The sequence below is a fragment of the Drosophila eugracilis genome, unplaced genomic scaffold, assembly GCF_018153835.1.
Source record: "Drosophila eugracilis isolate 14026-0451.02 unplaced genomic scaffold, ASM1815383v1 contig_2088, whole genome shotgun sequence".
Classification (NCBI taxonomy): domain Eukaryota; kingdom Metazoa; phylum Arthropoda; class Insecta; order Diptera; family Drosophilidae; genus Drosophila; species Drosophila eugracilis.
Window position 1 is genome coordinate 6,751,056 of NW_024572964.1, and position 23,864 is coordinate 6,774,919.

Below are 23,864 nucleotides of genomic sequence, written 5' to 3' on the forward strand. Positions count from 1 at the left end.
GGATTTTTTCTGCATACGACTATTTATTTACTTTTTAGTTTTCTCGTTTAAAATGTTTTGGTATTAATCGTTATTACAGCAATAAAAGTTGGTGTTTTCTGCTACGCTTCCTCACACCCTCATGCACACATTCTCGATCGGGAGTTCCCCGCTTCAATTAGCTCGTTAATGGATAACTAAACATATGCTCTACATATTATAGATTTACACGTTATACGAAATATTACAAATAGTTGGCCAACATGCTATGCTTAGGCGTAATTCAAATAAACACACGAATATATAAGTTATTTAGCCTGTTAAATTGCTTAAAGGTTGTACTTTTGACTTAATTTTAGCATTGAAAATCAATCAGTGGACGAGAAAACGGAACTAAAGCCTAACTTAAGCATAAACGAATTGGGTTCAGTATTTGGTTTGGTTTTCAATTGTAAGTAACAGCCATTGGAAGTGCGTGTTTTATCTTTTGTTTCGGTCTTGTTGCGATGGTTTCGATGGTGGCGATTAGCTCTTGTGCTTTCGATTAAACATTAACTGGGGACTAAGAAACCAGTGTGTGGTGATAGTGTACACGCTTCTTTCGACGCCTTGGTCGTGGTTTCAATTGCCCCACATTCCTATTATCTTTCTCCTTATCCTTATCCTTCTGAACTCCGGCTGCTGCTCCATGGAGGGTGACTGTGTAGGAGTGCAACTGGATCATCTCTCCGACGGTTTGTGATTCCTGACTTGTGATGCTGTGTGATGCTGGTGTGTGAGTGGCGGTTGGTGGTGCGCTAGAAGTATCTACTGCTGCTGCTGGCGGATCCACCTGAGCTTGTCAGGCGAAGGTCACTTGGTAGAAGAGCCACTCTTCCATGAACGATGGCACAAACGCCTTGGTTGTGGTGAACTTCACCTTGGGGCGCAGTAATTCCAACTGCTCCTCGAAGAGACGCAGTTGAACCTGGCAGGTAGACCCATTGCCATGAGTCAAATATTTTCCATCAGGCTTCAGTACATTGAACGAGTGCTCGAAAATAGTACGGATAAAATCCCAAGTCTCACCCTCCGGGGCCTCGGTAATGGGAATATCCGTAAGATCTCCAAATACATAGTCGAACTTGCGGCCCTCGGCGGTGAACTTTTTCAAGTATTCCACACAGTCGCCGACGATTATCTCATACTGGTCGGTTTTGCGTTTTTCCAATACATCGCCACAGATCACGCTGAGGTATTTGTTGCAAGTTTGCATCACAAGCTCATCGATCTCTAGCATCACCACATGCTTGGGATTCTCTTTGAGTAACTCGTAAAGCAAGGCGCCATCTCCGCCACCCAGAATACAGATCTCCTTGCCCTCGTAGTTCTCCACACCACGGCACATTAGGGTCTCCGTGTAGATTAAATCGGATTCAGCAATATCTGTGGAGGTACAAGTTATACAATTAGTTTTTTGTACTATTTAAAAAGTGTCAAAAGTCAAAAAAGTGATGTTTGGCATTAAGACGACTTTTCTGCGGACCCCTTCTGCCCCATTGCATGGGGGTGATCCTAGACAAGCGACGCACATGGAAACAGCAGACTCTGAAGATATCAGTTACTTGTCGCTCTAAGCTTTGGAAGCCCGATTGTTTGCTAACGTTCAAAGAGCTCAAAACCGGGCCTTCGCGCTTAATTGCAAATGCTCCTTGGTACATCAGACACGACGCCCTAGTAAGTGACCTCCACATTTTATCTATCAGGGAACAGATTACGGGCACACGAGTCGAAATAACGACATTTTCCCTGGGCAGCACACTAATTAATTGATCTTTAGTTATCAACATTGGTTAATTACCTTCCTGATAACATTATACATATATGTTACATATACATAAACTAGTAAATAGCGTGACATTCAAAATTTATTAGTTAATGAAAACTGCCGTGACATTGAATATTTATTTTTTGCAAAACTGTATAACGCTTAAGTTTTGTGATTAAACAAAAAACAAAAAAATATGCTTTGAACACCGCATCCACATGTAAAACGTCCTGTTTTCAGGCATAGCACGTGCCCTTTAATGCGGCACAACCACCAATCGATTGGTGACCCTGACACCGTTCGCGCATCCATGAGAAAATATAGTACTTATACTAACTATACTTACTCTGCAGTTCGTCCAGCAGCAGCATGTTTCCCAGCGTCTTCGAGTGCATGATTTGAATCTTTTGGAAGGGCGAACGGGCTTCGAACACAACCTTGTCGATATCATACTCGATGATGCGCTCATCTGGGAAAGAGTGCAATAGATTAGTGATGCCTCAATGGCCACAGATTATATGCGATATTGATTACTATTACTGATTTTGGCTCAATTGTTAGGCAGCGCATGCAGAGAGATAGAAGTTAAGACAAAAACGAATGCACTCTTACGGGAAACAAAAGAGATGCGGAAAATCAGAAGATTGAAATGGCTGAAATGATCTATCATGCTGGGTGCCACTAGAAGAACTCTGATAACATCAGCTCGGTGGTGCTGCATACGCTCAACGATCATACGATCACACAGTTCGGATGATATACAGTAGCGGTAGTACGAGTAGTAGTTGCTCTATTTGCAATATGGGTAACCAAACGGATTGGGATTGCCTTACCTGACGATGGGAAGTACCTGGAGACATCGCCGCGCTTCAGCGTCGGCAGCTTCTGGGCCTTGATGGCCTTCAATTTGATTGCCAGGACGTTCTCCAGGCTCTTACCGCTCTGTAGATGTTCGCCGGTGTTTTTTTTTTTGATTATTTTTTTCAAGAGCGTGATGTTGTTGTTGTGGTGGTATAGGTGTTGTTGTTAGTAGTAGTTGATAGTTCAGGAACCAATATATGAGCGAGCGTACGACGAGGAGCGAGTACGAGATCGATTTCAAGGCGGGGCAGGTGAGACATGTGTGAGTTTAGGGCGTAAATATAATTCAATATTTTACACATTTATTTCACAGTTCGACGCAATTTTTTGGTGTAATTTTTGGTCCAGGAGATGTGGCAGCGGTTATTCATGATGATCGATGATCGAGTCGAGAGTGTCGATGGATTAGATATGGAAATAAAAAGTAATTCAAATTAAAAATAACCTCAAAAAAGTCGGTATGCTAAATTGCAGTGATGCCAAAGAGCTTTATCAAAATAAGGGAGGAAAACTGGAAACTTCTATAGCGGAAAATTTAAGAGGTATTTCCTTAAACAAGTTTATTTTTAAGCTAAATAAAAATAATCAAAGTTTTTTTTAGAACAATACCAAAAAGTTAAAAAAAAAAACGGTTTCCAAACAAGTGAAAAACTTTACGGAAAAAAGATTTCTTAAAATTAAAATTGGGAAATGAAAAACTAACTCATCGGGTGGTAAGATAGATCAATTAAGTAAAGACTTTTTCGTTTAATTAACTTATATTATTATCAATTTAAAATTAATAACCATCCTTAAGCATAAAAAAAGAATTTTAAAGGCAAGGGAAAACTAAAAATCATATCTAAAAAGCAGGATGAGATTGGCATCACTGCGGAAAGATACAAGGACCAGTTGAAAGACAAAGGACAAACTAGCATGCAAGGAACTGCCTAGAGAAGTAATCCCCCTAGGAGGAAACACACTAGGCTAACATGATCTGTGGCCGTGGAAAATGTGCACAGAATACGAGGCGTTTCAAATTCTTTAGTGGGAATGGCGACTTGGTGAATTTACAGGCGTCTGAGATACGGTGGCCCAGGCAGGTGCCTAATTCAGGTGATAGACATGAGGGTTTTCTTTTTCATTTTTTGTTTATGTTTTTTTTTTTGTTTTTAGATATTTTTGCAGTGGTGGCGGCAATCGGAAATTCTAGTGGAAAAACTGCACAGGTGTTCTAGATTCTGCAGTGGAATTTTTAAAGAGAATTTCGGCATATATATTGTAGGTTGTATGTAAAGTGAGATTCGATTAAATGTTTATATATATATTTATTGCAAATGGAACTATGGGAGCTAAACTGGATAAGTTTTTGTTAAGTTCGACCAACCTGAGCTAGTCATGTATATGTCGATATATCCACCGCGCTTAATCGGAGGCAAGTACTTTGATCGATCGGAATCAAATTTCTGCCGCAAAATCAGTTCCACTGTGCGCATGGTCTGCAATGGTAATTTCCTTTTTTATTTTTTTTTTTAATCCTTGAACGGCGGATGTCGATGCGGGGCTGTAGGGCAGCTGGTAAGGCATACAATGACTAAATAAAAAATATAATGGAAGGTGACCTTCAACCGGCAAGCGGGAAACTCTTCGAACGGCCCACCACTCACACCAAAAACGACACAGGCAGCCCCGGCCCAACAAAAACTATTTTTAGTCGAAATACTTGATACTTATGAAAAAGGAAAGTGAACAGAACGGCACGAAAAAGGGAATATATATTGGTGAGCCATGCAAATATGCAAGTGTCGGCGACGTTTGTGCTGGGAATATTGCAAAATAGCAAAAATTACAATAGAAGGCTTAGTGGCCGCACGCGGTTTGCGAAATCAAACCAACAACCAGCAATCGTAAACAGACGATGCCGGCTACATAGATTAGGAAAGTTCCATACACATAAAGGGAACAGTTGTTCGCAATAAATTAGCATACTGGTATTTTAAATATTCTCAGGAAAAATAATTCGACTTCAATGCTAGCTTTGAGGTATAGATTACGTCTACATTCCTTAAGACATGTGTTCAACCAGACATATTTTTTTCCGATAACATAATTTAATTTAGCTTTTTATTAGTTTTAAAATATCTTTTAGACTTACTTAATTTCTTCAACAATTTCGTTTTTTAATTTTAAAAAAGTTAACTAACGAAAAATGGTTGTAATCTAATAAAATGTTTAGAAAGATAGTTTTTTTAATAATTGATTAAAAGCACTGAAAACTTTTAAATTATATTGTTTCTATTATTTTGCCCTCAATTGTTTAGTCTACAAGTGTATAGACAAACATGGGCCGGGTCTTCATTTTGTGCCATTTTAGATGTACTTAAATAAATGACAAATCAAATTCGAAATAATAAATAAACTCTTCAATTTTCCATTTCTCAAGTTCAATGTTTTCTTTTCGTATACCTCGTGATTTCTTTAGACATTAAGAGCTAGTGGTTATAATCGCACTTTAAAATGTTTGCCTATGGGATTATAGGCATACATGGTGTAAAAACGTATGGGTGTTGCGAGAAATAGACCGCATACTTTATTTGCTATAAATAAAGTGAATGAAAGGGTGTAAATTTGGAGCTTTTTCCTGCCTATATTTGACAATAATTTAATAGGCTGTGTTTCTTTGTAGTTATTGTATAAGAACCATGCCCATAGGCGCGTCAATCAATAGATCTAGAATCAAACCCACGTGCGTCGCCCAAAAAGCGTAAGAAAAACGGGACTGCGAATGAGAGTTAACCTAGCAAAGCCTAGCTGCAAATTCGATGCTATGTGTGCTTCAGAGGTGTTAGATAATACAATAAGGGAAAGTGTTGGATGGGGGCCACTTGAGGCCAAGGACAGACAAACTGACCCTGACCAAGTGCCGGGGATTTGAGGCACTGGGAAATGGTCAAGAGCACAAACATACACACCCACCCGCCCCCATTTCATACACACACCGACACCCACACATATACGTATATACGAAACAATTCCCTAATGCAAGTACGCGGAAAATCAATTTTAGCCGGTAGGTGGAAAGCCCTTTCCCAATCTAATCAGTCGCGACACGGAAACGGGGTGGGGAAGTAAAATGTGGGTGGTGTTTTCAATTTGTTTGGTGTTACTTTAGATTTTTTTAAAGAATTTTCATAGGACTTCCTACATACGTCAAAGGATATGATGGGCTCCTTGCCGTCGGGCAGGAAGTACTCTATGTTGAGAGTCAGCAGGCCGTGCTGGAAGATCCGGCAGGTAATCACCGTGTCCTTGTTCTCGTGCAGGACCGCAAAGTAACCGTTCTCCGGCGACTCCATTGAGTAGGCCAATACCAGCTGGGGAAAAACCTGCTCCAGCTCGTTACGCAGGATCTTGGCGACCTTCTGGCGGGCTTCCTCGTCTGCTGTTTTATCCTTGTCAAGCGTAAAATCAAACAATATAGTCTGGGCTGCCATGGTGTTAAACTCGCGCAAGTCCGTAAAGCAGAACCGAAAAGTTGAACCGCGTCCCGACCAAAACGAAATACTAGTGATGCAAGTTCCAAGCACCGATAGCAAGTCGATTTCGATTGCGCTCTGGTGTGGCCGCAAATTTGGAAAGTATATACTAAAAACGTTATCAATATATTATTCTATCGGTATTTTCCTACCGATATTTTTTGAGAGCCACAACCTCATATCGATTCTAATTGGTTTGGGCGCGCGATTTAAAGGCAATGATTAATTTATTTGTTTTTTCACTGATAATCACTATTAAGCTTTTTTAAAAGTTTAATAGTATTTTATTTTTCGAAGTTTGTTTTAAATAATATTAGTAAGAATTTAATATTTAGCATATAAGTGCAACAAGTTTAAAATTTTAAAGCTTTTATATATCCACTGTTATTTTATGTTTGCGAATATATGGGCTGTTTGCATAAAATGAATCAGATCTAATGTTTAAAATAATTGGAATATTTTCGTAGCACTAATGATACAAACCACCCCCGCAGCTATCGATGATTGATGCCACTTATCGGATTTTGGCAACCCACTTTGGCCACCCCTAAATCGCAGTTCCCACGGTACGGTCCGCACTTGCTCCATCATTTCGGCTGTAAACAACATCAAAAAGCGGTAAAGCATTAAAATTACATAAATCTCATAGATTACAGCAAAATATAAACATACAATACACAGTGAGAAAGATAGAAAAACAAACCAGAAGTGGATTCCTTGCGAACCTGAACCTGAACTTGAATGTCGTGTGTGTTGTTGCTGCTTTTATGCTAGACGTAGGCCAACCAAACAAAAACAACAAGGCTACTGGCGGCAACAATGGTCTGCTAATTATAAATCTCTCGATCCCAGAGAATCGAAACAGCAGACGACGAGCATTGTGCCCGTGTTCAGATGTTGAGTGCTCAGATGTGTGGGCGCCGCAGCATGCCAATGTTGTTACGTCGTCAGCAGAGACCGCCACCCTTCTTGGCCCAACCACCCCCCAAATCGCCCACAATCCTCCCCTTTTTATTTCCTCTTTTTTTTTTATATCGCGGTGGTGTCGCCACAGTTATTACCCAGCATATTGATTTTCTGAATCCTTTCAGCTCTGGCCCCAAGGATCCCCTATGTATTTATTTGCCTTCAGGTGAGTGTACACAAGTGTATTATACCCTTGGTGTGTTAACCAACCCACTTAAATGTTTGCCTTCATTAAAATCTTACAGGCCCGCGCACGCAATCCCCGCCAGCCAACCCAATTAGCCTGATTTCGTGTACGTCATCGCTGGGCCCAAAATAATTTGCATTGCGACCAGCCAAAAACGCCGGACCAAAGTCGCATTTGCATTGTGCTCGATGACGTCTGGCTTTACTATTTATATGGCCAGCGGACAGAGGCCATAGCACAATGAGCTGGGTTCGAGAGATCCAACAGATAGCGCAAATTAACTTAACAAAAGGCGGGCATGATGACCACTTAGTACCCTAGATGATAGTGTCATTTTGTTCTGACTAAAGCCAACATGCAGCACAGCAGCGCGGGAAGTGAGGAGCGGATAACCAGTACCACCAGTAGTCCCAGATCTGGTCACAAATCCGCTGGCTCCCTATTCGGTTTATTGAGCAAACGACCCAGTAAAGTGGAACCTCATCCCGTTACTCCAGAATCGCCACGACTTCAACAAAGACCAGTGTCCGCCTGTGGACAGTACGATGTGAGCTTCGCCAAGTGCAGTGCGGATACCTCAGGAAACCATGTAAATAACAATGGCAGCACCCACAAGAGCCAAACACTGCCGCTGGAGAAGTCGCACAGCGGGCTGATCAGCTTCCACAGGCGCGCCAAGCCAAGTTCCTCAAAGGGAAAGAATCACTCGCACCGACATAGTTCGGATGCGGGTTCCCAGAGCGATGGAGGAGCCGATGTGGTGATGCGGCGCAAGTCGCCCAAACACCGATCGCCAAATCATAATAGATTTAGTCACCAGTTTAGCCTGTGCTGCAAGGCCGAAAAGAAACCTATGACGCCGCCGGTCACCGTACGGTACAACTCCATACCGGATAGCAACAGCGTTTTGCGGCGCGACAACCTTTCGTTAAGCTGGAGTATGGTGGATAACAATTCGGTTTCGTTGCACTCCAGCGAAGGATCCTCACACCGACCGCGTCCGTCCAGCGAGTGTGCCAGTGCTCCAGAGTCACCGGTGGCTAGTAAAACGTTCTTTGCCCAATGCAGCCCGGCTGCGGCTAGCGCTTCGGTGGTGCGGAGTGAAAGCCTGCAAAATAGATCACCCATCCGGCCAATGGCAGTGTCAGCTTGTCGTTCCCGACTGCGTTTAAAATTGTATCCACCTGGACAGGAGTTACCACCTCTTCAGGCCGCCGAGGAGCCAGGAGACATTAAAAGAGCCACTACACCGCAGCACATGTCCTCGCCCAATATTGCCACTCATCCAGATGGAATAGAACCTATACAGGAGCAGCCCGGCGTTAGGTTCATGTCTCACGAGAATATGACCCTTCAACGTCAGGGATCGGGATCTAATCTGGCCCGCCAAACTTTGATGGCAGCCCATGCATTGAACCTCATCCCGGCAGAAAAGGCTAGGGAACGGAGTTACTTAGATGGCAGGCTTGGATCGTCGTCGCTCTTAGGGCCCAGTGAACTAAGCCGCGTGTTGCCACAAAAGGAGGTCACCATTTTTGTGGGTACTTGGAACATGAATGGACACAGTCCACCCAAGTGAGTATAAACAAAAATGCAATATAATAAAGCGAGAAATTGCATGCAGGAATTCCACTTTATATCACGTTTAAGAATTTTCGAATTTCGAATTTGTATAAATTGTAATTTTCTTTGATTGCAGGCAACTAAATGACTTTGTGCTGCCAGCCAATGTGGAGCACGTACCCGATATTGTGGTAATGGGAACCCAAGAATCTACGCCTGACCGCTACGAGTGGGAAGTCACCATACAAGAGACCCTTGGTCCCTCGCACGTACTCTTCCACGCCACAACTTTGGGTACTCTCCACCTCGCAGTGTACATGCGACGCGATCTGATCTGGTACTGCTCGGTTCCTGAAGATGCCTCTATGTCGGTGCGCACAGGATCCGCCTTTCGGACAAAGGGAGCAGTGGCCATATCCTTTTGCCTGTTTGGAACTTCCATGCTGTTCGTGACTTCGCATTTAACGGCGCACCAGCAAAAGGTGAAGGAGCGGGTGTCGGATGTGAAGAGGATCATCAATGCTCTGGACTTGCCTCGCAATTTGCCAAATCTGCGGCATAAGAACAAGGATGTTACGCAGAACTTTGACAATGTCTTCTGGTGCGGCGATCTTAACTTTCGGCTTGGCGAGCCACGGGAGAAGCTACTCGAGTGGATTCAGAACACCAAGTTCCCGTTGCCGTCGCACTTGCCGCACGGCTATATGCACACGGATCAATTGACTTCCGTTCTAGCGGATGGCGCTGCCTTCCGGGGATTTATGGAGGCAAATATCACATTTCCACCCACGTACAAGTACGATCCAGGCAGTCAGAACTTTGATACTTCATCAAAACAGCGGGCTCCCGCTTATACGGATCGCATCCTCTACAAGTACCGTCAAATGCAAGGACTAGTTATCCGTCGGCAGACTCTTGTGCCGGGTGTGTCCACGCCAACGCAGCCCCATGTACAGTGTTTACTTTACGACTCCGTGCCATCGATAACCACCTCGGATCACAAGCCAGTGTGGGCACTCTTCCGAACCCTCATCCGTGCGGGAACCGATGCGTAAGTTTCCAATCATATAAGATAGCACTGTTTTTATCATTATCCTTTATTTTCAGGATTCCTTTGGCTGCTGGCCTCTTTAGTCGAGATATTTATCTGGAGGGGATGCGTCGGCGCTTGAATAACCAATACTCCGGCGCCTCTGCCGTATGTGTGCTACAGTAAACTACTGAGATAATAACCAAAGATAGAAATAGTGAGCATGCAGCTGGTTTCCTGTTAGCCATTCAGCCACAGTGGAATCTGTGTAGTCATTTACTCGAATCTCTAAGTGCTAGTCAAAGCTTTCCTACGGTTGTGTGACGCCTTGTATTACACCGATTAGATCGTTATCTAGTGCGCAGTCGGATACCTAAATAACGTTTTAACCATGACTTACCCTGCAATGCTGCGGTAGTTCTTAGGCGCTGCCTTTCGCCTCGAGGCCTTAGTCGTAATACGTTCCTTATGAGATTATTGAATACATACTCGAGCAACAATTCTGTACCTCTACTCTGAAGCACAAGCCTAGTCCGTAGTTAAACTAAAAATCTGTTAGTTAAAGTTTAGTCAAATATTGAAATGAAATCGAACTATGAATTACTTTGAATGTGTAATCTAAATCTAAACTAGCAGTAAATATACAATATGAATCTGAAAGATGAGCTTTATTACTTGTTGAAATAATTTAATATTTATTGTTAGTTCTATTATTTAATTCTATTTAGTTTTTGTAAGAGTTACTGTTGAATTATGTATAGTGAAGTTGATTATTTTTATAATTTGCAAACCAAATGAAGTTTTTAATTTGTTTTAAGCAAGCGTTAACTTTTTGTTTACTTTTATTAAACGATTAAACGGCTGAGTTCTCCTTACTCCTTACTTAAACACCAAAACAGCAAAGGGAGGCACTCCACACGAACAAAGGCGGGGTCGTTTATTCCCCGAAAATGCGCCAAAAACGACCAGAACGACCAACTTCTCCCTTCCCAGTGGCTACCAATACGCCACTCGCATACACACACGCAAATATGTTAAACTTTTGACCAATTTCAACTTGAGTTGGTTGCCATCGGACACACTCCGGGGGCAGCAATTTATTGGATGGCTATGGCCATGGCTATGGCGATTGGATGGCGCTCGATGGCCATACTGCAGTCGCACAGCCACTGGCACCGCCACTTGTGCGCCAAACAAGTGGCCTCGCGGTCTCCTACCTCCTACTAGCACTGCCCCCCATTTGCACCCACCTCGTCCTGCAACTGCAGCACCAGCCCAGAAAAGCTGGTTGCCATTTGTGGTTACTGTATGTGCGTGTGAGAGTTCGGCTAGCGAGGGCGGATCATGAAACTGGTGAGTATTGCAGGAATATGTTATTAATAATTATGGTTTTCTTTTATGACATTTTTGATACTGGCGTAAAATTGTAAAATATGTATTAATGTGGTCACTTCTTAGAACAAGGCTACGTTTACTAAAAAAATCAACAACTTTTACTTAAATTAACAAAAAGTGTGGAACCAATGAATAATTTTAAAATGAGGTTTAGTTTGAAATGAAAAATATCAATCCCATCTCGCATGTCCATTCAAGTGTTCCAACCACTTGTCAAAAATCCGTTTTCGAAAACGATTTTGAAGAAGTCGGTGATTAAAATGGCCCTGCCAGACGGACTTCAATCCGTTTGTATTGGCCATTTCCGCTTTGAGTGCCACCCATGATAACCCACGGCACCCTTATGCGGGCCAGGGAATTTGTTTAAAAAAACCGAAAAACAATTTCGGATGCAGTTTTTTCCGTTGTGGTCAGCGGATGGCATTGCTGGGCGGTGCGCTATTATTGTTTTTTCTGCTACTGCTACCGCTGCTGCTGCTGTAATTCATAAAGTTTTTGCTGCAATACATTCTTTTTGGTTTTGCCTTCGGGCATTGGCTGAAATTAGTTTGCGGCGGCTTGCAAAATAATATTGTATATGAAAAGTCGGAACAAAGCTGAAGCTCATTTCCGTTTCCGAGTGCAGGGCCGGTGCGAAAATTTAACCACAATATATGAAATTATATTAGTCGGGTGCATCTTGGTGAATATAAAAAACTGTGCCCCTTTTGTCTGTCCTCATAGTTATGATTTGAGAGTGTGTGTGTGTGTGTGTGTCTGTGCAGGGAACATTAATATCCTGTGCGCATTCGTACGTGTTAATATGACTTTATGACTTCATATGTGTCCATATTTTTGTCCTCGCCGCTTCACACTAAAAAGTTTTATTGTTAGTTACGCTGCTGCCGCCATCAAAGCAACCATTTTCATTCACAGCGCCGGAGATGCAGAAATTATTAAAAATTTTCCCTACTCGTATCTCAGGCACTCGTTTGCACCGTCGCAGACTGAACTTTTTCATATGTAACTGCGAGATGCCACGGATACGGATGCACTAGGGAACGTTGAAGGGAGTCGGCTTGATGGATGGGAGTCTTTTAGGTGTCTTGCATAGAGAGACAGTGGGCCGGCGGTGCGTATGCGTAATTTTATAGATGGCCTTCTTAGATAGAAGGTGGTTATATAGGTTATATTTTGAGCGTTTTCACATGTTTGCTAAGCTCTCTTTTTATGGTTCAGGGAAAGGATTCTTAAATTAAAAAGATTAAGGACTTTAATATATATTTTATATTAATATTTGTTTTTAAATGTATTTAAAGTGCTATAATTTTATAAAAACCTTAATAAATTCAGGAATAAGATACCCAAAACGTGTAATGCGGCCCATTTCCTCTTCGTCAGTTTCTCGTCACAGTTCCGGCTCCACATTAGCGGCACTTCCCATACGTGATATCGCATTCTGAAGACCTCATCCTCCCGGATAACTCCCCTTTCGGAATATAGCCGGCATTCGGCGAAGCCACTTGAATGCTTATTGTACATTTCAAACAACTCTATTACGAATATTTTTCATATTTTCTTCGCAAGTGGGGCACAGAAAAAGTTAACATTAAAAGCGATGGCGGTGCCAAAAAGGCTGCCGGAGTGACTTTTTCCCTTGGCAGGAGGACTGCTCCAAAAGTACGGGTGGTGGCAAGTCAAAGCAACCAATTCGCATGCGGCACGTTACATTTTCGCAATAAAAAATGAAAACCGCTTTGCATGCATCTGCAGGAGACTGCGAATCGCACTTGCCTCCAACGTTTAAAAGAGACTGTGTGTGTGCGTGTAGAAGCGGGGAGAAAGGGAAAAGTAATAAATGTACGTGCCGCACTAACAACAACACCAGGAAAAGAGAAGGAAAACTCACACACAACTCACTTACAGACTGGGAAGCATCGTGTCAATTTAGCATGAAAAAATAAGGAAAATTTTTAAACCGAATTTTTAAATATTCTTTCAAAATATTTAAAAATATTGAGTAATTAATAAAAATTCAAAATATATACTTGAAATTGCTTAAAACTTCCAAAAACGTAAGGGTATTTCTAATTTAAATCTTCGCTAGGATGTGAAAGCCTCCTATATAAAGCTGATGTACCTCTTGTAAGGAGATTGGAAGATGGCTATTCCGTTTCCTCTTCCTTCACTGCCTCGCACATGTCGCGACCAGGATGCATGCAAATGCAAGGATACGAATGTGGGCTGAAAAATGGGTGTCCTGGAATAGGAGTAAATGTAAAAAAATAAACTACGATTTTCGTTGACTATTCTTGAGCTCTGCACCCACCATATCCTTTACCATACCCATTGCTTCATATCTTCCTCTAGCAATTCTTCCTATTTCCTTGGGGTGTTCTGCCTCTTTGACGAAAAAAGGGAGTGGTATGGTGGAGAGCTGGGAGGGCGGAGCCTGCGGCGACGGGTCCCAACTGCTTCGTACGCAGATTACAACTTTTTAGCGAAATTTCCGATATTTTTACTATTATTATGCTTATAACTCTGTCAAAATAAGACTCACAGCTATAAGGAGGATTGTTTTGAGCAGCTAACGACCCAAGCAAACTTTCTATGTGGGTATGGCATTGATTTTCGGAAATTAAATTTTTTGACAAATTTCACTTTTTTGTAAGGGGTACCATCATCATTTTTTCGAAAAATTGAATAAATATTTTTTTCTTCAGATTTGAACGCCACTTGAATATTTCGAAAATAGATTCAAATACAAGCTCAACGACGTATTACATTCCAAATTCCGAACATTTTTGGGTCTGTAATGAGGAAAATACTGATATTTGAGACACAAATCGGGACAGAGCGATTTTCGCATTTTTGGAAAGGGGTAACATCATAAAATTTTACGAAAAATCTGAAAAAATGCACTTTTTGAGTGTGGTACATAGTTCGACGGGGAATTTAAATACGAACTCAACAAGATATAACATTCCATGATACGATTATCCTTGGCTTCGTAATGAGGAAAATACTGATATTTTGAGACTCAAATCGGGACAATGCGATTTTCGCATTTTTGGAAAGGGGTAACATCATAAAATTTTACGAAAAATCTGAAAAAATGCACTTTTTGAGTGTGGTACATAGTTCGACGGGGAATTTAAATACGAACTGAACAAGATATAACATTCCATGATCCGATTATCCTTGGCTTCGTAATGAGGAAAATACTGATACTTTGAGACTCAAATCGGGACAATGCGATTTTCGCATTTTTGGAAAGGGGTAACATCATAAAATTTTACGAAAAACCTGAAAAAATGCACTTTTTGAGTGTGGTACACAGTTCGACGGGGAATTTAAATACGAACTCAACAAGATATAACATTCCATGATCCGATTATCCTTGGCTTCGTAATGAGGAAAATACTGATATTTTGAGACTCAAATCGGGACAATGCGATTTTCGCATTTTTGGAAAGGGGTAACATCATAAAATTTTACGAAAAACCTGAAAAAATTCACTTTTTGTGTGTGGTACACAGTTCGACGGGGAATTTAAATACGAACTCAACAAGATATAACATTCCATGATACGATCATCTTCGGCTTTGTAATGAGGAAAATACTGATATTTTGAGACTCAAATCGGGACAATGCGATTTTCGCATTTTTGGAAAGGGGTAACATCATAAAAATTTTACGAAAAATCTGAAAAAATGCACTTTTTGAGTGTGGTACATAGTTCGACGGGGAATTTAAATACGAACTCAACAAGATATAACATTCCATGATCCGATTATCCTTGGCTTCGTAATGAGGAAAATACTGATACTTTGAGACTCAAATCGGGACAATGCGATTTTCGCATTTTTGGAAAGGGGTAACATCATAAAATTTTACGAAAAATCTGAAAAAATGCACTTTTTGAGTGTGGTACATAGTTCGACGGGGAATTTAAATACGAACTCAACAAGATATAACATTCCATGATCCGATTATCCTTGGCTTCGTAATGAGGAAAATACTGATATTTGAGACACAAATCGGGACAGAGCGATTTTCGCATTTTTGGAAAGGGGTAACATCATAAAATTTTACGAAAAATCTGAAAAAATGCACTTTTTGAGTGTGGTACATAGTTCGACGGGGAATTTAAATACGAACTCAACAAGATATAACATTCCATGATCCGATTATCCTTGGCTTCGTAATGAGGAAAATACTGATACTTTGAGACTCAAATCGGGACAATGCGATTTTCGCATTTTTGGAAAGGGGTAACATCATAAAATTTTACGAAAAACCTGAAAAAATTCACTTTTTGTGTGTGGTACACAGTTCGACGGGGAATTTAAATACGAACTCAACAAGATATAACATTCCATGATCCGATTATCCTTGGCTTCGTAATGAGGAAAATACTGATATTTTGAGACTCAAATCGGGACAATGCGATTTTGGCATTTTTGGAAAGGGGTAACATCATAAAATTTTACGAAAAATCTGAAAAAATGCACTTTTTGAGTGTGGTACATAGTTCGACGGGGAATTTAAATACGAACTGAACAAGATATAACATTCCATGATCCGATTATCCTTGGCTTCGTAATGAGGAAAATACTGATACTTTGAGACTCAAATCGGGACAATGCGATTTTCGCATTTTTGGAAAGGGGTAACATCATAAAATTTTACGAAAAACCTGAAAAAATGCACTTTTTGAGTGTGGTACACAGTTCGACGGGGAATTTAAATACGAACTCAACAAGATATAACATTCCATGATCCGATTATCCTTGGCTTCGTAATGAGGAAAATACTGATATTTTGAGACTCAAATCGGGACAATGCGATTTTCGCATTTTTGGAAAGGGGTAACATCATAAAATTTTACGAAAAACCTGAAAAAATTCACTTTTTGTGTGTGGTACACAGTTCGACGGGGAATTTAAATACGAACTCAACAAGATATAACATTCCATGATACGATCATCTTCGGCTTTGTAATGAGGAAAATACTGATACTTTGAGACTCAAATCGGGACAATGCGATTTTCGCATTTTTGGAAAGGGGTAACATCATAAAATTTTACGAAAAATCTGAAAAAATGCACTTTTTGAGTGTGGTACATAGTTCGACGGGGAATTTAAATACGAACTCAACAAGATATAACATTCCATGATACGATCATCTTCGGCTTTGTAATGAGGAAAATACTGATATTTTGAGACTCAAATCGGGACAATGCGATTTTCGCATTTTTGGAAAGGGGTAACATCATAAAATTTTACGAAAAACCTGAAAAAATGCACTTTTTGAGTGTGGTACATAGTTCGACGGGGAATTTAAATACGAACTCAACAAGATATAACATTCCATGATCCGATTATCCTTGGCTTCGTAATGAGGAAAATACTGATATTTTGAGACTCAAATCGGGACAATGCGATTTTGGCATTTTTGGAAAGGGGTAACATCATAAAATTTTACGAAAAACCTGAAAAAATTCACTTTTTGAGTGTGGTACATAGTTCGACGGGGAATTTAAATACGAACTCAACAAGATATAACATTCCATGATACGATCATCTTCGGCTTTGTAATGAGGAAAATACTGATATTTTGAGACTCAAATCGGGACAATGCGATTTTGGCATTTTTGGAAAGGGGTAACATCATAAAATTTTACGAAAAATCTGAAAAAATGCACTTTTTGAGTGTGGTACATAGTTCGACGGGGAATTTAAATACGAACTCAACAAGATATAACATTCCATGATACGATCATCTTCGGCTTTGTAATGAGGAAAATACTGATATTTTGAGACTCAAATCGGGACAATGCGATTTTGGCATTTTTGGAAAGGGGTAACATCATAAAATTTTACGAAAAATCTGAAAAAATGCACTTTTTGAGTGTGGTACACAGTTCGACGGGGAATTTAAATACGAACTCAACAAGATATAACATTCCATGATCCGATTATCCTTGGCTTCGTAATGAGGAAAATACTGATATTTTGAGACTCAAATCGGGACAATGCGATTTTCGCATTTTTGGAAAGGGGTAACATCATAAAATTTTACGAAAAATCTGAAAAAATGCACTTTTTGAGTGTGGTACATAGTTCGACGGGGAATTTAAATACGAACTCAACAAGATATAACATTCCATGATCCGATTATCCTTGGCTTCGTAATGAGGAAAATACTGATATTTTGAGACTCAAATCGGGACAATGCGATTTTGGCATTTTTGGAAAGGGGTAACATCATAAAATTTTACGAAAAATCTGAAAAAATGCACTTTTTGAGTGTGGTACATAGTTCGACGGGGAATTTAAATACGAACTCAACAAGATATAACATTCCATGATCCGATTATCCTTGGCTTCGTAATGAGGAAAATACTGATATTTTGAGACTCAAATCGGGACAATGCGATTTTCGCATTTTTGGAAAGGGGTAACATCATAAAATTTTACGAAAAATCTGAAAAAATGCACTTTTTGAGTGTGGTACATAGTTCGACGGGGAATTTAAATACGAACTCAACAAGATATAACATTCCATGATACGATCATCTTCGGCTTTGTAATGAGGAAAATACTGATATTTTGAGACTCAAATCGGGACAATGCGATTTTCGCATTTTTGGAAAGGGGTAACATCATAAAATTTTACGAAAAACCTGAAAAAATTCACTTTTTGTGTGTGGTACACAGTTCGACGGGGGAATTTAAATACGAACTCAACAAGATATAACATTCCATGATACGATCATCTTCGGCTTTGTAATGAGGAAAATACTGATATTTTGAGACTCAAATCGGGACAATGCGATTTTCGCATTTTTGGAAAGGGGTAACATCATAAAATTTTACGAAAAATCTGAAAAAATGCACTTTTTGAGTGTGGTACATAGTTCGACGGGGAATTTAAATACGAACTCAACAAGATATAACATTCCATGATCCGATTATCCTTGGCTTCGTAATGAGGAAAATACTGATATTTTGAGACTCAAATCGGGACAATGCGATTTTCGCATTTTTGGAAAGGGGTAACATCATAAAATTTTATTCTTATATTGTAACTTTTGAGTAAAATTTGAGATATTTTTTCCTAGGAAGGAAGGCGCAGAACCAAAAGAAATACAGTTTTGTGAAGCTAACGACCCAAACAAACTACCTGTGTCATTATGGTGATGATTTTCAAAAGTTTATTTTTTCCCAAATTTTACATTTTTTTAAGGGGTACCATCAAATGATGATTCCAAAAATATTTTTTCCTTCAGATTTGAATGGGACTTCAAACTTTTGAAAATAGATTGAAAAACAAGCTCAACGAGATATAACATTCCATTTTCCGACCATTATTGGCTTTGTTATAGACAAAATACTGAAAATTCCAGCCTCAAATCGGGCCAGACCGGGTTTCGCATTTTTTGAACATCATAAACATTTACGAAAAATCTCAAAAAATGTACTTTTCGAGCCTGGACCTAAGGTATGACATTCTATATTCTGACCGTTTTTGTCTTTCTAATGGTGAAAATACTGAATAATTGTCAGAATTTAAAGCCTTTATCTCTCCGGCAAGCCCTCCAAAACCCTCTTCCTACCTTCACTGCCTCGCACATGTCGCGACCAGGATGCATGCAAATGCAAGGATACGAATGTGGGCTGAAAAATGGGTGTCCTGGAATAGGAGATTTTACGATTTTCGTTGACTATTCTAGAGCTCTGCACCCTCGATATCCTTAACCATACCCATTGCTTCACATCTTCTTTCTCTAGCAATCCTTGCTATTATACCAATATCCTAGCGTTTCCTTGGGGTGTCCTGCCTCTTTGACGAAAAAGGGCCGAGGTATGGTGGAGAGCTGGGAGGGCGGAGTCTGCGGCGACGGGTCGCAACTGCTTCGCACGCACCACTCTCGCATTTGAAGTAGCTTTGGATTGTATAAAAGTATCCATAGCTACCATAATTTAATGAAAACATAATCTGCATTCACAAAAAATAAAAAAAAAAAATATAAAAGAAAATCGCAGAGCCAACGCCAAAACCCGCGAGTGGAAAACGTTCAGCAAAGGAAGAAGCCAGTGGCAAGGAGATCCTGCAGAGAAATCGTATTAAATGGCGACAGGTCTCCTCAAGGGCTTTCAGGGGCTTTTGTTGGTCGCCGAATTCCGCATCCCGATGTCAGATTGTATTCGCAATTTCTCAAGAGGGAATGGCTTGCCAATATCTCAAAGGGGTTTTTAAGCTTTTTTATAATTGGTTAAAAGTTACTAAAGCTTTGCTTGTTATAATTATTTATGAAAATAACGTTAAAATAGCGTTAAGCTTACAATTTAAGGCTTTGATGAAGAGTTTTAATTTAATTTTTAAGGTATCACTTTCCCTTTTGCTAACTTTATACTTATCTTCTTTTAAGAGTATTTAAATTCTCTTATTAAATTCAAATCAGTTACCTCAAACCTAAAATATTTATATATCCTAATGCAACTGGAGACTTATTTACTTGAATCCGCGGCAGTTCATGTATTGAAGGCGTCTTTTTACTATCCGATCCGCGAGGCATTGGCAAGTATCTGGTTTCGTTTTATTTCTTTTCCCCATTTTATTCAATTTTCTATTTAATTTTTTTTCTTTGCTGAATTTTTGATGATTCCTTGGCAGCTTGTTGTATTTGCGCTGGGGCACAACCGACAACTTGAGCAGCGACTTGAGTAGCTGGCAGGAAAGTTTCCTAGACAACTCCTTCAGGTCCGCGGGATAAAAAATAGAAAGAAAGTCAAGGGACTGCTGCTGGCTAAATATCCTTTAGCCTTTGGAGAATCATCAGTAAGGCTCCGAGGACCACTTGTGAATACGCTTTGATGCGCGTGGCTTTGTGCTGGAGTGTGACTGATGTTTTTTTTGGTTTCTTTTCTATATTTTTTCCTGTTCAGAATGGTGGAAGAGCGAGAGGGGTTTCCTTTCCGCCAGGTTGGGGTCCTGGAATTATACTCACTCCCCCCGCCTTGATATTTATTTATTTTGACTCGGCGCTGTTAGCTGCTTTTCAAGTATTTCGTGAGTAGCGTAAAATACGCTCGCGAAATGTAATAAAAACATTTTTTCCAGCGGCTGCAGCCCAACATCTTATTCCTTCCGTATGCTGCAGCCGATTTCTAGTGGCAAGTCGTCGAGCTCAACTTCTCGGCTTTGAGCTACTGAACTCGCAGTTCTGCCGCTTGTAAAGTATCTACAAGATATTTTTAATACATGCTCGCGAGTTACAGTGTGTGTGTGTGTAGGTTCTACACCCACTTGGAATAGAACACTCATCCGTCCTGTTGGCATCCATTTGATGTTCGCTTTTCTTTCTTTTTTTTTTTGGCTGTATTGGGCAGCATAATGAAAAACATTCCAGTCATATGCAAAAATATGCGATGCATTTTCGTATTTTTTCATGATTTTATGTTTACCCAAATTACGACTATGAAAATGTTGCAGTTAAGCCAAAAGGACAAGTTGAATTTCCCTTTAAATATGTATTTGAAATTTGCATATTAAGAGACTTGGGCTTTACTCATTTGCATTTGACTTTTGGGCCGATCGGATTTTGGCTTTGAGTCGGCAACACCTTGCCTCGAAAGTCAATCTTCATCCAGCTGTAGCTACACATTCATTGTCTCGAACTACGCCCCTTTGGTGTCTGGCCTGTCAACTGGTGCTGGTCCTGATGCCGATTCAGATTCTCATTCCGATCCTGATGACTCCTCTCGCCTGCCAAACTCAGCTGGCAAAAGACGATGTATAGGAAGAGCCTTGCAGGGATTGGATTGGGGCTACCACACATTCTCGTAGTTCGTGTTCGATTCGCCAGCTGTCGAGCTTTGCAATTCAAATTTTCCATCCTCACTTCATGGGCGAGACCAGCCAGAGCAAATGTCTAAATAAAGATACAATTAATTTAAGTTTAGGAACAAAAGTGATTCGCAAAACGTTTGGTTAACAAGTTCAGTAAATCATAAAAGACTCCATAAGTGTCACATCATAAAGAATCTAAAGGACAATTTCAAGCAGCTAAGTTTGGGCCAAGACCTTGTTACATGGTTGTGAAACTCTAAAACTATATTGACGAACAAATTAGTAAAAGACAAAGACTATAATTTTCCATTTTAGTAATCATTACAGCAGCATATGGCCAAATACAGACTTTTTTCATTAGTTGCTGATAGAAACACTTTACAGGAGGCACTTTCCGGCCTATTAGAAACTCATTAGTCGCATGACCCGGCCAAGTTTGAACTAATAATGTGGTGGCCTCGTCTGTTGGCCATTGGCAGGCTCAATTGAAAGAAATTTTCAATTTAACAGCAAAGTGTAGTGGTCAGGGGGCAAGGGAAATGTGTACTCGGAACCAAAAGAGTGGCAAGTGGCGCCTTCTCTGCGGTTCGATGAGTCGGCAGCCAAGTGGCCAATTACGTTTCTGAATATGGTACACAGGGCACAATACCAATCTCAATCTGTGGCATCAAGTAGACAAATATAGACTATTGTATGCCTATGCACGTAATGCATTCCCATCCCGTCTCCATTTGGCATTCAAAAACTGTGCGTCTGTGCGATTTTGACGCATATTTGCCAGGCCCAAAACTACCTGGCCCCATCTTCTGTTCCTAGTCATTGATACTCGCATTTCTACAGAGAGAGAAAATGTAGAAATAACTTTAAAAGTTTTTTAGATCATGATATTTAAGGATGAAATACTTTTTAAATGGAAAATTAGATAGAAAAATGTAATGTAAATGGAATGTAAAAATGGAATGTAAATATTATAAAGCTAAGTACATGATCTACATCTACATCTACATATACACTGAAAATATTCCCCAAACCAAACTTTCGTTTTTCAATGACCATATGACATAATATTATTATCATTTATCCTACACTTTAGTATATTTTTTCTCTCAGTGCTGATTTCGTATCCATGCAAGGCAGCAGCAGGCTAAAATGCACAATTGCTTCATTTTGCAAAAGGATTTTATTAAACCCGAACCGGAGTGAAGTTGAAACCGAAGCAAAGTGTTGGTCGATAAAGGCAAGTGCCAGGCTGTTTGGTGATAGACAGAGTGAGAGAGAGAGAGATGGGGTTGGAGGCAGGCAGGATGCGAATGTCCTGGATGCTTTTCCAAGGATCCCATGGCAATCGAAGTCGATTTGCCTTCGAGCTGCCTGTGCGTCTGTTTGCGTAGTTATGGTAAATATTCATATTTGTAGCGTATGCGCAATGTGTTGAAATTAGCATTTATGAATTTTGTGCCAAATGTCGAACTCAAACACTTACGTGGCACGTACACACATGCACATGGCAATCCCAACAGAAACTACATTGAGTGAAGTCCCCCTTTCCCCTCTCATTTAATCCCCCCCTCTCGGGGTACTCTCTTGCCCCCCTTTGGTTTCTGTGTATTATGCGAGAGATTCCTGGTTATGGTCTTTGTGGCTTTTTGGGGGCCAGCGGCTCACATTTAGTCATTGGCCATCATCCATTTGCATTTAGATTGCGACCCATTCCTTTTGTGGAAAATCCACCCAAAACACAGGCGGCCGAGGAAACCCGCAAAAACCCCTTAACCCAATGATGCCAAACAACTGCCACAAGTGACTTCTTTGAACTGTTTGGTCAGGCAAAAGGCCAACGAGTGACATCTGCCGCTCGACAATTTGTGCAGCCCTCTGCGGTAAGGATGTTCGTGTTCATGGGCACCGATTTACATAATTATAAGTGGAAAGTTTGCAGCAAAGAATCTGCGTTTCCCATGGTTTCCCTTCTAAAATAGTTTTACAGACTACTGGTAGTACAATCTGATTTTTGCTTACTCTTTGAGGATGGTTTACAGATGCTCCTCTGGAAAATATATATTCCCAAATATTATGTAGTACTAGCTTAGGTTTCACATGCCAGAAGTCAAAATCATTGATTTAGTTTGCCAAAATCTAGTTCCCACATCATCTGACTATTATTTTTAACATTTTCCTACCCAAAAACCAATTTATTTTGCACTCGCTACCTCAATAACGCCTTTTAGCCTTTGTCAACACATGTGTCCTATGAAAATAAAACCAAATGCACATTTATTTTCATGAAATATATATTTTGTTTATTATGCGATTTGCCACTCTTTGTGGACTGCGTATTATGATGACTCTTTTATGGGAACATGAAATTGATTTTTGATTTTTATTGTTTACACAAAGTGCTGAAGGCAAGTATTACGAGCTGGAAATTCTTAAGTACCATATAAAAAATCAACTTTTGTCAACGATTTTCAGAACTGATTCAATTTTGAAAGCCTTTCCCTCGGGTGTTTTTCCCATAAAAATTGTTAAGCGATTTTAAGGATATTTTAGGAGCCACAAAGTGATGTTTGATTTGGGGTATAGCAATGTTAAATATATTTTTAATAACCAGCAATATGGTTTTAAAAAACTCCTCTGAAATCGATTTAAATCTTTTCCATTTTTAGTATTTTTAGGAAACACAAAGGACAAAATGTGTCCTTTAAGTTCCGTGAAAGAGCATT

The 23,864-nt window shown here is 40.2% G+C and overlaps 3 protein-coding genes across 4 annotated transcripts; 1 reads left to right on the forward strand and 2 right to left on the reverse strand.

Moving 5' to 3' along the window:
- Nucleotides 1-3: 3 nt before the first annotated feature.
- Nucleotides 4-6,196, reverse strand: LOC108107732 (spermine synthase). 2 transcript variants are annotated; one of them, XM_017215382.1, is made up of 4 exons: nt 5,836-6,196; nt 2,620-2,728; nt 2,133-2,255; nt 4-1,404 (listed from the first exon to the last, which is right to left on the reverse strand). In XM_017215382.1, exons 1-4 carry the CDS (start codon nt 6,118-6,120, stop codon nt 821-823), a joined length of 1,101 nt encoding a protein of 366 aa, XP_017070871.1. In that variant the 5' UTR covers nt 6,121-6,196; the 3' UTR covers nt 4-820. The 2 variants fall into 2 exon arrangements, with proteins under 2 accessions (XP_017070871.1, XP_017070870.1); XM_017215381.1 differs by lacking the exon at nt 2,620-2,728 and adding an exon at nt 4,014-4,125.
- A 513-nt stretch (nt 6,197-6,709) lies between these two features.
- On the forward strand, nt 6,710-10,725 carry LOC108108158 (inositol polyphosphate 5-phosphatase E). Its single transcript, XM_017216091.2, has 5 exons — nt 6,710-6,780; nt 7,254-7,294; nt 7,374-8,890; nt 9,015-9,929; nt 9,986-10,725. Exons 3-5 carry the CDS (start codon nt 7,671-7,673, stop codon nt 10,092-10,094), a joined length of 2,244 nt encoding a protein of 747 aa, XP_017071580.1. The 5' UTR covers nt 6,710-6,780; nt 7,254-7,294; nt 7,374-7,670; the 3' UTR covers nt 10,095-10,725.
- Nucleotides 10,726-13,383: 2,658 nt separating this feature from the next.
- On the reverse strand, nt 13,384-21,130 carry LOC121529889. The gene is made up of 4 exons (XM_041817912.1): nt 20,974-21,130; nt 13,843-13,890; nt 13,612-13,775; nt 13,384-13,542 (listed from the first exon to the last, which is right to left on the reverse strand). The coding sequence occupies exons 1-4, from the start codon at nt 21,128-21,130 to the stop codon at nt 13,468-13,470; spliced, it is 444 nt and encodes a 147-aa protein (XP_041673846.1). The 3' UTR covers nt 13,384-13,467.
- Between the last annotated feature and the right edge of the window lie 2,734 nt (nt 21,131-23,864).